The 13278-nt window shown below is 44.2% G+C and overlaps 1 protein-coding gene across 1 annotated transcript; it reads right to left on the minus strand.

The window, feature by feature from the left end:
- Positions 1-1456: 1456 nt before the first annotated feature.
- LOC140008388 (uncharacterized) lies at positions 1457-7666 on the minus strand. Its single transcript, XM_072052495.1, has 8 exons — positions 7291-7666; positions 6989-7167; positions 5415-6366; positions 4193-4284; positions 3585-3659; positions 2762-2823; positions 2491-2560; positions 1457-2399 (listed from the first exon to the last, which is right to left on the minus strand). The coding sequence occupies exons 1-8, from the start codon at positions 7442-7444 to the stop codon at positions 1671-1673; spliced, it is 2313 nt and encodes a 770-aa protein (XP_071908596.1). The 5' UTR covers positions 7445-7666; the 3' UTR covers positions 1457-1670.
- Positions 7667-13278: the final 5612 nt, after the last annotated feature.

Raw genomic sequence — 13278 nt, forward strand, 5'->3', positions numbered from 1 at the left:
TTTTTTATTTGTCCCTCTAAACAAAAAACGTAATTATCATAAATTCATTTTCCCTTTTCATGTTTCATGGGTTTAACTAGTGTGCAAGCACATTTGACTTGCATCTAACTCCGGAGTTTAGAAAGAATTGTATGTTTTGTCACACCCAAAAAAAGGCAAGCCCCTCGGTCCTCCGAAAATGGTGAATGTGACACTTAACAGGTGACAGGTTCCCGCAACCCGTTGACCACTACGCTGAGTAACTTTTTTGCTTCTCACGATAAATGTAGCAGCTTAGATCTCACTCCACTAGATAAGAATTATTTAATCTGAGCTTAAAGTACCATAGTTCAGTGACAATAGTGGATCGACCATCCAATCGTTTTACTACTTTGGATGTGAACGTCACACCATCCTTGATTGCCCTGCAATGATCGTTTTACTGATTGATCTTGTAATTGTTCTGGCAATTGAAAAGACGCGTGAGGCGCTGCTTGATGAGTGGCACCATACGAGCCTCGATTAACAGGGGATAACAAAAGCACTCAAAAAAGTGAAGGATTGCACGTACCCCCCATCAAAGCAGGCGGAGGCTATAACTGAATAATTGCAATACATTTTTACTACTAGTTATTTAGCTTTATAAATGTTCCATGCCTTAACAGCATATTTTTTTGCCTCTAGAACGTGGACAGGTACCGGTGCAAGCGGAAAGGACTTGCATCGCTTGATCATGAAGTTTCAGGTTCGAAAAATATGGGATAAAAAGGACAATGTTGGAAGAGTTTCTATTCACAAAGGGGCTCGAATCGATTTGAATAAAATTAATCACAGATCATAGAACGAATGCGAATATTATGAATTCTACCGAAAAAAAAAAAAAAACATAGACAGGCATAGGGGCCGTGGGTGCAATACTTGATAAGGAATGTGTTTGTGCGTGTGGAATAAGGAGTTTCTTTGAATCCCACGAGAAACCCAAATGCTGACGGTTTGTTTTGCTTTAGTTGAGGCCCTCCTCCTCAGTGAAGAAATGGAGGAAAATGCTCCTGGTAAAAGGTTCAGACTAAGAAAAAGATGAAGCAACTCAATTAGAGAGAGAGAGATGATGAAAGCAGCAAAAGACTAGTCAAAACTACAAAGCATGTGCATTGAGTTTTCATTTCCTTGGGTTTCTATGTGGAGTCCGCTTAGGTTTAAGGGGCGTAACTTCCAAATGTTTCTAATCTAATTACGTACATGTGTGAATTTATCCCGTTTCGGAAAAAAAAAGAGCTTTCATTTCCTTCAATGTTACGACCGGTGGGCTGTAACGACACTTCTCACCATTACACGCCTACACACGCCCTTTAATTTTCTTCGGACATGAAACCAATGCAATTGAACAGTTCATAGTGCAGCAGCAACGCGAAAGCAAAGAACGCTTTGGCAAATTAGAGCATCCAATAGGTTGGAAAAAATAGAAGCACAACGACAATTAATAAGAGGTACTCGGGATGCTGCTGCTTCATTTTATTCTTACTTCTTGAAGAGCTCCAATAAGATACTGGAAACAAGAGAATAAATATTATCAACACATTGTAGCCAGACCGCGTACAGAATAGACTAAATTAGAACTGACCCTTCAAATTTAGCAAAGCAAGGAGGAAACAAACTCTCCTTGTGAAATAAATATACATATGCATGGACTCTTAACCAGTGGCACCCAATCCTCGGGATTTTGGACGTCTTGCTACAACCAGAGGCCTAATCATACCTTGTGAATCTTTCCCTAGGCCCATGCCTTCAACAAAACCCATCTTTGCCATCACTTTTGACCCAAATCCCTTTGTATGCCTCTCAAAAGATGCAAATTGTGCAGATTCTTTTTTTCCCAATTTATTTCTCGTCCCCGGGAGTTCAGAAGACAGCCCTGATACTGTTGGTCGGCATTCCTTTTTTGCCAATTTATCACTTGTTTCAGGAATCTCAGCACCTAATCCAAGCGATTTAGGACGTTGGAGAACTTCAATGGGCTCGGCCATACCTTGGCCATCCTTTCCCAAGCCGCATCCTTCTACATATCCCATCCTAGCCATCATCTTCGAGCCAAAACCTCTAGTATGCAGTTCAAAAGCACCATATTTTATTGAACTGGAAGCATGTTTCTTTTCTTGGCAATTATCACTTGTCTCGCTCGTTTCAATTGCCGAGTGCTCAACCATATCCGAATCCATTATACCACTGGAAACAAAGGACACAGGTTGAGCAGCAAAAGAGCCCCGTTTCCCACTTCGTTTCTTTTTGTTCCCTTCAGATTGCAATTTATCCAGAGTTGACTTGGCTCCTTTTGAAGTCTTCTTTGGAGTTTTCCTATCTCTCTTCACTGAGTCCATGTCGTAGACAGTGAAATCCAAATCCTTGTCATTAGTTCCTATCAACTGATAATCAAAAGCCCCCAAAATTAATTTGGAATTTTAATTCCTATAGCTAATAACTCAACTTCCAAGCTAAATTTACTTGTCAGGATACCTTCTCTAAACGAACTGTATCACTGGAAGATGGCATACAAGTATGTTGTGTTCTTGTAACTGTCACAAATCTGCAAAAACAGATGTCGTCAGTTCGTTTCCACAAATTCCATCTTCTGTTTTGTAGATAGGATTTCAAAAGCAGATGAAACTTCCAATCCACTTTTGTATGTCATGGTCTTAGAATTATTACAGGAACAAAAGGTCAGTCAGATGCTTGAACCCTAAACCTACCCTTGAGGGGAGGAAAAAAGTGGAAACCAGTGGTGTACCTTTTCTTGCCAGAACCTTGAGAAGCACTTCTTAAGCGGTATATTGATGCCAGCCTTTGGACCTATTTATGTGCAGAACCAGTTACTATAGAAATAAATAGTATTCCACAATTGACAGTTGCAAAGTTATCCCCTTTTTACGGTTAATTAGGAAGTTTAAATTAATGATATGCTGATTTTTTTCCCTACTTAAAAAAATTTAGATTTTTGAAAACTTAGGGCTGCATGTGCAATCTCTGTGAAGGAAATGGATCACTTTTGTGTCTTTGTATTGAAACCCCGTGGAAAAGATAAATCTGTTTCTGCCCCAACGAAATGACAACTCAATGCCATGCAATGCCTTTGATACGATTGCAAGCCTATTCAACATTTAAACTGTAACACAGGCAAATATACTCGTGAACGGTAGTCTATGGCGAGGTCCAACTAGTCTAAAGATAACCTATACTAACCACCCAAAAAGAGTTACAGGAATGTTTGAATAAAGTTGAGATGATGATGGAGAAAGGCATCAGGGGCAAATCCTGAAACCAATTATACCAGCACCAACTTCTAAACTGTAATAGAGAAATCTAATGACTGCCACTAGAAATGTCTAACAATCTAGCGCAAAATCCTCTCACTGCTTCCAAGTATCTAATTATCTAGAAGTAACAGAATTTGAAACTTGGCTATCATGTAGAGAATCTTATTTCTTATAGCTGCAGATCCACAAGACTGTTCAAACTGCTATACTTACAGAAGGCCAAAAGGCAATGAAATATCACTTCTATTTCCCATTTTTTCCCTTTTATGAATGCACAAAGTGGTGAACCAAAGATACCTGGGAACAATCTCGAGAATGCATTGGCTGGAATGATAAAATCTCAACTCCATCCAAAACCATCCGCTGCAGTTTCTACAGTTTAAGAAGAAAAAGCAAGCATTTATCATTTTTCTTTATCTTTGTTATAATATAACAAGTAATCATTTTGGTTCCAAAGTCCTGGCAATCATGACCTTTCTGAGTTTAATTGAATTTAGTACTTCACTTAAGAGCAACTACACATAAAAACAATAACAAATAAAAAATTTGGAAAGTAAGTTTCTTTTTTTTTTTTTGCAACGAGTATATGAGGAATCCAAGTCAGTTGTTGCAATGAACAAAATTGCATGAGCTCAGGATCCAGTAGGCACAAATGTAGTTTCCACAACCGAACTACATAAGTTTAGAAGAAGCATAATAACCACTGACTAATTACTAATGGCGAATATCACAGCATCAACTGCACTATCCCCATTATTTAGCAGTGAGGGTGTTAATGTACTGAAAACACAAAAATTCACTGTTAATAGACTACGAGCTCCCCTAACATGCACCATCACAACTAGGAGGGGGAAAATTACTTGGACAACAAAGCATCAAGGAAGGAAAAAATGCACTTATCTTACCAAATTTATTTGCTGGAGATCAACCCCGCGGCCCAGCATTCTCTCCCGACGCTTGATTGCAATCATTTCCTTTCGATGCTTCTTCTTCTCACCTGAAATTATGCATCAGATGTTTATTGAGGCTTAGAATGTTATTCCTCAATCCACATCATGAAGGGTGCTCCACTGCAACAAGAAGCATATGGAACATTTGTGTCCACAAAATGTATTATATTGAATCTCAGCTTACTCTTTATTATCAGTATAAGGTGGACCTAGACTAACCATACCACCAAAAAAATAATCAAGGTTACTTTTTTGCCAGATTAATTTCTTTGCTGCATCGAATTCTTAAAACATCAACAGACAAATGGAAGATCTGTTGGTGAAGGAAACTAGAGTTTATGTGGAATAAACAAGGAATATCACAACCAAAAGATGCATATATCCATCAAACAGGAAAGACAATGTTCTATGACACTGCAGAAAATGAAAATTTTCTTCCTTTATTTGCACAAAAAAGGAACTTATCTTCCTTTCAGAAATGAGTTGGTAGGTTCAAAACTATATGACCTTTTGTTCCCCAATGTTTCTTACGATAAGCAATTTTATCATTTCTATTTTAATTATTTGGAAAACATTCCAAAGAACAATGTTTATAGTCTCTCCAACAGTGTCTATTCCCCATACATTCAACAATAGAGGTCTTGTCTGAGAGAAGGCTAGACAAAATGAAACAAAAGAACATCTTGGACTGGATTAAAGTAGAAAAAATGTACATCTGCCACTGGATGGTTGATGGGATGTAAAAATCTTTCCATCGGAGGAACGTCAGGGTATAGAATATTAGCTTCCAAATGAGCTCATTTAAGAAACGCTCCATGGAGTTCTATTTTCAAGAGGAGGAGCCAAATGAAGCAACTTGCAAGGAGGAAAGTCGTTCTCCCAGTTACTCAACCATGTCAACTAGGTTTTCATTGAGGTAGTGTGTCAAGACATTTGACAAGAAGTATGCATCTTCTCGCAGCTTTATGGCTGCATTCAAGCTGCAAGGACACAACTTAAGGTGCTAACAGAATGGGAGATATTTACCACACCTTGGACCAGGCGGCAGTATGGATGCATTTAAGCAGGAAAGGAAACCTAACCACATAAAACTGGTGGTTGAGGAAAGCAATTATATGAGAACAGTCAACCAGAAGTACATTAGTCTTATAAGTTAACAATAAATGGAGTTCCTCACCAGGAGAATTCCAAAATTTTCTACTCTTTTGGGCCTCAAATGGCCATGACTTTGGAAATTTGGCATAATGCTTCTTTCTTCCAGAAATAGTTCTTGGATCCTTTACAGCCATTATGTCATCCAAAGCTGATGACCAGGCAGACTTGCCAGCTGAAATTTTGCTATCTTTGACAAGAGACCTTTTACTTGATTGAGGCTTCATCATGCCATATTCTCGTGATGCCTCTTGAAGGGCAATGCCTCCAAACTTTTCCAAGGTGTCGTCAAGTCTATCAATGAGAAGACCATTATCAGGCGATGAACGACGATTTCGTCCCACCAGCTGATCAACATCTACAATATTTTCACTCCCACCAATGCCTTCAAAGTAATCTGCAGCAACCTCATCATCAATATCTGAACTATCAGATGATTCTTCACTATCAGATGTTTCGGTGGTATCCTCTGATTCAGAAGACTCCAAGCTTTCCTCATCCAGCAATCCTTCTTCTTCACTTCCATCACTTTCATCATTTTCATCATCTGAGATATCTCGTGTATATATTTTCAAGCCACCTATAGATAAAAATCCCGAATTCTCCCCGGTAGACAATGTCTCAGCAAGAAATTCATCTTCAACATCACCACTGACATTCTCATCGTCAACATTCAACTCCTCTTTAGAGGCTGATGAATCATAAAAATCTTCTTTCTCCTCTGCGTTGGCAGACATTCCAATACCAGCTGTAGTCTCTTCTGCTTCGTTATGGAAACCTAAACCTCTATGAGAGCTTTCATCTAATGTGAAACCCATAGTGTAATCATAATTGTATTCCGAGCATTGAATATGCTTGGAGGGACCCTCATCTATATAGGCAACAATCGGGGTATCCTCAGAATCAACCAGAACGATTGGACATGAATTTTTTAATTTGCTCTCTCGTTCCTCATATCCATTGGCAAATGAACCTTCCTGAAAAAAGCCTCAAACAATTCTAAATCAACAAAAGACTAAAATGTCAGAATCACAACGGCATAGAAAAAAAAAAGACTTGATGAAATATGCAATTTCACAAAAACCATTCAATTTAATGACCAAACAACTTATATTGATTATATGACTTTACTTTCATTTCAATTGAGTGCGGAGCTAGATATAAATCCAACTTGTAACGATCATAGGACAGAATCTACCAATATTCATTAAAGAACGTATTCTACTTCACTTCGCATAACCAACACTACGCCCGACAATCCAGGAGCGAACAATGGATAACCTTTGTTTGAAATGAAAATCCAATCTTTGAACCAAATACATATTATTATTATTATTATTATTCTGCGAGCCAAAACGGTCTGCATCCAAAATTTCAGGCCCAGCTCAAAAAGACCTTTATTTTCTTTATGAACAAATCCCAAGATTTAAAGCAACTTCTTTGACCTCAAATACTGCTAAAAACTTCCCAGTGCTCAGTAAAAAAATCTTTAGCAGTGAAATTTCAAAAGAAGCAGGTAGATGAACTGCATGTCCAACATAAGATGGAGATATTAGCCCTCTAAATTTACAAAAGAACTTGTACCAAAAGCAAATGTACCTGAGCGTCAAGGGAAGGATACACGTAACCAATAGCATTTCCTCTACTCTTGCTAGATTCGCTTCTGGAACCCGACCCAGAGACCGAACCCGAACCCGAGTTCAAACCTTTCCTCCCCTTTCCATTGCTAGACCTCTTGGAAGAACCAGAGACTCCATTCCCACCATTCAAATTCTTCTCTGAAATTTCGAAAATATAAACTTAATTAGTACTCCTATTTTTTTTTGTAATCAATGAAACCCGAAGACCCAAAAAAAAAAGGCACAAACAATTATTTAAAGCGTGTCGCTAAGTTAAAAGACCTCTGGAGGGAGAAGAATTAAAGGAGGAAGACCAATCGGCTAAGACGCCGCCTTCCACGAAAAGGGCTTGGCCTCGAGCTGATGATGAAAAGTTCCTATGTGGTTTACGGCTCTTGGATTTACCATTAAACTTTTTCTTGTTCCCTCCTCCCATCCCTCACTGAGTCCACTCGTGGTAGTTCTGTTTGTTAAAGAGGTAAGGTGGTTTGGGCGGCGGCGGCGGTGGTGGTAGAACGCGTGGGTTGAGGCGGTGCTGTTGAGGCGTTGATGGTGAGGACGTGAGGTCATGTGGCTGGATGGATCATAAGAAAATGATAATTGTTCATGGGGTAGGGGTAGGACTTAGGAGTACGGTTGAGAGGCTGCACATTATTGTACCTTTTGAAATTGGACCGGTGGGTACAATTATATTTTGCGCTGTCTGGAGTGATTGTACGAGAAATGGATTTGATAGGATTGTAGAGGATAGATTCCCACTAGTAACATCCGGGAGTCATTCCTGTAGATGCGGCTCTTCTTCTTTTGCTTATGCCCCAAGGAAAGGACACTACGAAACGGCACCGCTTCAGGAACGGGGCTGGTGCACGGTCCAGGAGGATGTCGTTTCTTTGAATTTGTGTTTGTGGCACCGCTACCGCTGGAATGGAACGTGGATCGAAGATCCAAACACGAGTTGGGCTCCTGATCCATCACATGCCACCTCAAACGTTGCAATATGCTTTTCTTTTTCTTTGTTGCCTTTCATTGTTTTTTTGGGCTTTTTACGCTCAACCAACACATCATTTAAGAGTATAGCGAGACTGCAGAGGCCCCGTACTGGGCCTAGACACGTGGCAGCCCAGGTAAAGCCGAGTTGGGCTCCGGCCCCAAGCTCCTGGCGACCGCCCTGGGCCGCACCCCCGCTAGGGCTCCAGGGGGATCAGGAGACCGTCCCGCAGAGGTCGGAGGAGATCCCGCTCGGCGCGGGATTGAGATTATATCAGGAAGGTCTCGGAACGTACGGAGGTCGGACTCTGACCCAAGTATAAATAGTGCTACACACCCATTGCCCAAGGTACGCTCACTATAGGCAAATTACTCCCGGTTGTTACGACCTCCCGTGAACTCTATTCACCGAAAAACTAACTTGACCGTCGGAGTGCCCTCGGGGACCACCCTCGGGCCCCCTCGGTTAGCTCATCCTTTCTGTTTTGCAGGCTTGGAGTCAGCTCTGCCATGAGCGACCCGAGCTGATCAGGTCAGCTCTCCTAGGGGAAGTTCCGTGCTTCTTCAGTTGGCGCCGTCTGTGGGAACCGTAAGGTAAGTAAGATTGTGCTGATGGCCAGGACGCGATCCAAGCGCACGGTAGAAAGCACCGGTCCGGGGGGCGGTGAAGGATCCCAGCGAAAGGAAATTGAGGCTTCTCGGGGCGCCGGGGGCTCAGCCCTTTCAGGAGAAAGGAGGCAGCAGATCCTCCAATTCGTGACGGAGAACCTCCCTATGCTGGAAGATATCATCCGGCAGGCAAAGGAGGGGGAGGAGGCTGGAGGCGCGCAGACCTCCAAGGCGAAGGGGAAGGAGAAGGAGCCACTTCCCGAACCCTCGGAGGATGAGTCGCGCGACCAACCCCCCGGGAGGAAACGGCCACGGACGCCGCCTCGCCCGCGAACCTCGGAAGTCGGAGACAACGAAAGGTACTCCCGACACAGGTCCACGGGGAGCAAGCCGAGGGGTCCCTCGCCGGCGAGGCCTGCAAGGAACGGTCTCGTGCGCTCTCCAGACAGGTCTGCCAGGAGCCGACCTCGCGACCACCTGCATTCGGACCCTGCCCGGAATGAGTTTGAGCGGATCCTGAGGCCCCGGCAGTACGAGGGCAACTACGCAACCTCGCCTTTTACCCGGGAAATAGAGGACTACCCTCTACCCCGGAGGTTTAAGATTCCGAGCATTGAGATGTACGATGCCTCCACAGGTCCAGAAGACCACCTTTCGATCTTCCTGACGCATATGCGCCTGCAAACCGCCGCGGATGAGATCCGCTGCAAGACCTTCCCTATGTTCCTAAAGGGGAAGGCGCGGCTCTGGTTCCAGGGACTGAAATCGGGGTCTATACGGAGCTTTCCCGAGCTGGCCCGGCAGTTTGCAGCCCAGTTCGTCTCCTCGAAGGTCTACGCGAGGAACGCAACCCACCTGATGTCCATCAGGCAAAGGCCCGACGAGTCACTGAGGAATTTCATGACCCGCTTCAATGCGGAGAGCTTGCAGGTCAGGGACAAGGACGAAAAGGTGGTGATGGCCGCCTTCACAAACGGGGTCAGGGTAGAGGAGCTTTTCTACGACCTGGCCAAGAAGCCTCCCGTAAACCTGGAGGAGCTCCTTCGCAGGGCGCACGCGGCTGTCAACGCAGAGGAGGCAGCCCGCCTGAAGAAAGAGTCAGATCGGGGGCTCGGAGAGCGGAGAGAACGGAAAAACCCCCCATGAGGTCCGCAAACGGCTTTAAATTGCGAAATTTGAGAGTGCGATGCTCGACCCCAAGAGGTCGGCACGCCTGTTAAAGACGGGAGGCTTGACGCTCAACCCAAGAGGTCGGCACGATTGCCCTGAGAATGTAATGCTCGACCCAGGAGGTCGGCATGACTGCCTGAAAAATGTGATGCTCGACCCCAAGAGGTCGGCACGTCTGCTAAAATCAGGGAGCTCAACGCTCGACCCAGGAGGTCGGCATAACTGCCTTGAAAATGTGATGCTCGACCCCAAGAGGTTGGCATATCCGCTAAAATCAGAGTTCGACGCTCGACCCGGGAGGTCGGCGTGACCGCCTTCAAAGCATGATGCTCGGCCCAAGAGGTCGGCACGATTGCCCTGAGAATGTAATGCTCGACCCAGGAGGTCGGCATGACTGCCTGGAAAATGTGATACTCGACCCCAAGAGGTCGGCACCTCTGCTAAAATCAGGGAGTTCAACGCTCGACCCAGGAGGTCGGCATAACTGCCTTGGAAATGTGATGCTCGACCCCAAGAGATTGGCATATCCGCTAAAATCAGAGTTCGACGCTCGACCCGGGAGGTCGGCGTGACTGCATTCAAAGTATGATGCTCGGCCACAAGAGGTCGGCACGGCTTGAAATTTTGAAGTCGGAAAGTGCGATGTTCGGCCCCAAGAGGTCGGCACGTTGTGCCTTAACTTGAATGGGTTTGTTTGACCCAAGAGGTCGGCAAGGCTCAAAACTTTAAAAAGTCGGGGGCTTAAACCATGTCAGTGGCAATTTGATGCTCGGTCCCATGAGGTCGGCACGCATTGATCAAGTTTGTCGAAACTTGGGAGTTTGACGCTCGACCCAGGAGATCGGCGCGATTTTCTCAGTGACAGCACTGTACCAGAGGTGACCAGGGCAGAGCAGTGCGCGACGCTGGTCTCCCACGTGGCAGAGTATAGATTAGGTCTGCCTGGAAGTCTTACCTAATCTAGGGGGCTAGTGCAGAGGCCCCGTACTGGGCCTAGACACGTGGCAACCCAGGTAAAGCCGAGCTGGGCTCCGGCCCCAGGCTCCTGGCGACCGCCCTGGGCCGCACCCCCGCTAGGGCTCCAGGGGGATCAGGAGACCGTCCCGCAGAGGTCGGAGGAGATCCCGCTCGGCGCGGGATTGAGATTATATCAGGAAGGTCTCGAAACGTACGGAGGTCGGACTCTGACCCAGGTATAAATAGTGCTACACACCCATTGCCCAAGGTACGCTCACTATAGGCAAATTACTCCCGGTTGTTACGACCTCCCGTGAACTCTACTCACCGGAAAACTAACTTGACCGTCGGAGTGCCCTCGGGGACCACCCTCGGGCCCCCTCGGTTAGCTCATCCTTTCTGTTTTGCAGGCTTGGAGTCAGCTCTGCCATCAGCGACCCGAGCTGATCAGGTCAGCTCTCCTAGGGGAAGTTCCGTGCTTCTTCAGAGACCATTCAGTGTCTCATTTTAAATGTTCTACATTTTTTTGTAATTGTTTGTGGTAGAGCTATGGAGACATATGACTTCAGATCCGGTTGCACATTTTTTTGTTGGACTTCTTGGTCATCCCTGAGGCAGGCTCTACGACTCTACTCAGAGAACTCTCTTTTGGGTTCGGAGACTCCACACCTCAGGATTTAACTTTTGCAACGCTAGTTCTTGTAGTCTTGGACACTTCAATTGGGGGGAAGATCAGAATACGGGCTTCATGGGTTCACGCAAAGCATTTTTAACAATGAATTCTGAAAATGTATTTGGACGTCATCGGTTTCTCTCTCTCTTTTTTTTACGGCAACGATAATATTTTTATAATAATCTATTTGATCCTACAAGGAGGGAGGTCTAAAGAGATTGTAGAATGAAAAAGCGCTGAGCTTCCCCGGACCGAGCTGAATTGAGGAGCTCGGTATGGCGATGGAAGAGCTGGTTCCAAACCTGCAAAATAAACAAGGATGAGCCGGCAAGGGGGCCCGAGGGTTGTCCCCGAGGGTATTGCGACGGTCAAGTTAGCTTTCCGGTGAATAGGGTTCACGGGAAGTAGAGACAACCGGGAGTAATCTGCCAATAGTGAGCGTACCTTGTACAGTTGATGTGTGCTATCATTTATACCTGCGAGGAAGTTCGACCTCCGTACGTTTCGGGACCTGCCCAGAATAGCCCACATCCCGCACCCAGTGGGATTCCCCCCGACCTCTGCGGGATGGCCCCCCAGGTCCTCCGGGAACCCTAGCATCAGCGCGGCCCAGGGCGGCTGCCTGGGACCGAGGCCCAGCTCGGCCACGTCTGGGCTGCCACGTGTCTAGGCCCAGGATGGGGCCTCTGCATAGAACAATAACATTCTTATACTAATAATCTATCCTATCTTACAAAGAGGGAGGCCTAAAGAAATATAAAGGGTAAATAGATACGCAGATCCAACTAAATCAAAGAGGTATTTTGACATCTCTTTTGAATATTTTTTTTCTCTGTAAGTAGTGAGATTCAAAACCCCAATTTATAACCCAAATCCCTGTAAGTGGAATTTTTTTTTTTCTCTATAAGTGGTGGGGTTCGAAGTCCCTAATCCCTTTTAAGTTGCCATGTTGCAAAAAAAGGGGCCACTAAACTAAACCCCAGTGGTTCGTCGTAGGTTTCTCTTACGTTGCAATGCCGCAAAAAGCATTGTCACGAAGAATTAAGTGGGAAAGAAATTTACGTAGCTGGCAGCATCTGAATCTGTCAATTTTCGGAGCTTGTTAAAGCAAATTTGCCGTGCGATTGACAATTTGACAGGCACGAGGCATAAAGGAGGAGCGAGTCGCTCCAAAGGCTGCGCTACAACAAGTCTCCTGGACATCAGCATGGAATACAAATCAATTCCCATCGCTGTCGGTGCCAATCGATTGAGACGAATATCGCCAGAAGTGGAAGTTAGAGGAGTGTGGATCATCTCTTTTCACACAGAAAGTGGAGTGTCGATGCATTCAATGATAGAAACTCGGCAATATTTCCTCATCACAACTCAAATTTTGATTCATTTCGTTTATAATGCTTGTTCGAAGATAACTCGATCTAACCAAAAAAAAAAAAAAGGAAAATTTTTTTTTTTTGATCTATCCAACATGTACAGACGCACGTACTTTGAAATTTATGTGCACGCAAAGAAAAAACTTTGTGCGAATCTGCCAAATGTATAACATTATTTTTTGTCTCATAAACTTTGTGAGATTATACATTCCTAATTGTGCATATGAAAAAGTTTTACAACGAATATTTGTACAAGATGGATCCTAATATATCCGAGTTATTTCTCATTTATTTTTCTCACCCCATAAATCTTAGTAAAATAAGTAAACTACAAAGTATGCACTATGGTTTTGACATGATTTAATTCACTTTCTCATTGAAATAAACAATAATTACCAAACATTAATTTCAGGTTGTGAAGGACCAGGTGCCCTAAATGCCCATCTTTTTATTTAACCTTATAGTCATTATTATAGGGCAAACGCATTGAAATTTTAGAAT

The sequence above is a fragment of the Coffea arabica genome, chromosome 6c (assembly GCF_036785885.1).
Source record: "Coffea arabica cultivar ET-39 chromosome 6c, Coffea Arabica ET-39 HiFi, whole genome shotgun sequence".
In the NCBI taxonomy this organism is placed as follows: domain Eukaryota; kingdom Viridiplantae; phylum Streptophyta; class Magnoliopsida; order Gentianales; family Rubiaceae; genus Coffea; species Coffea arabica.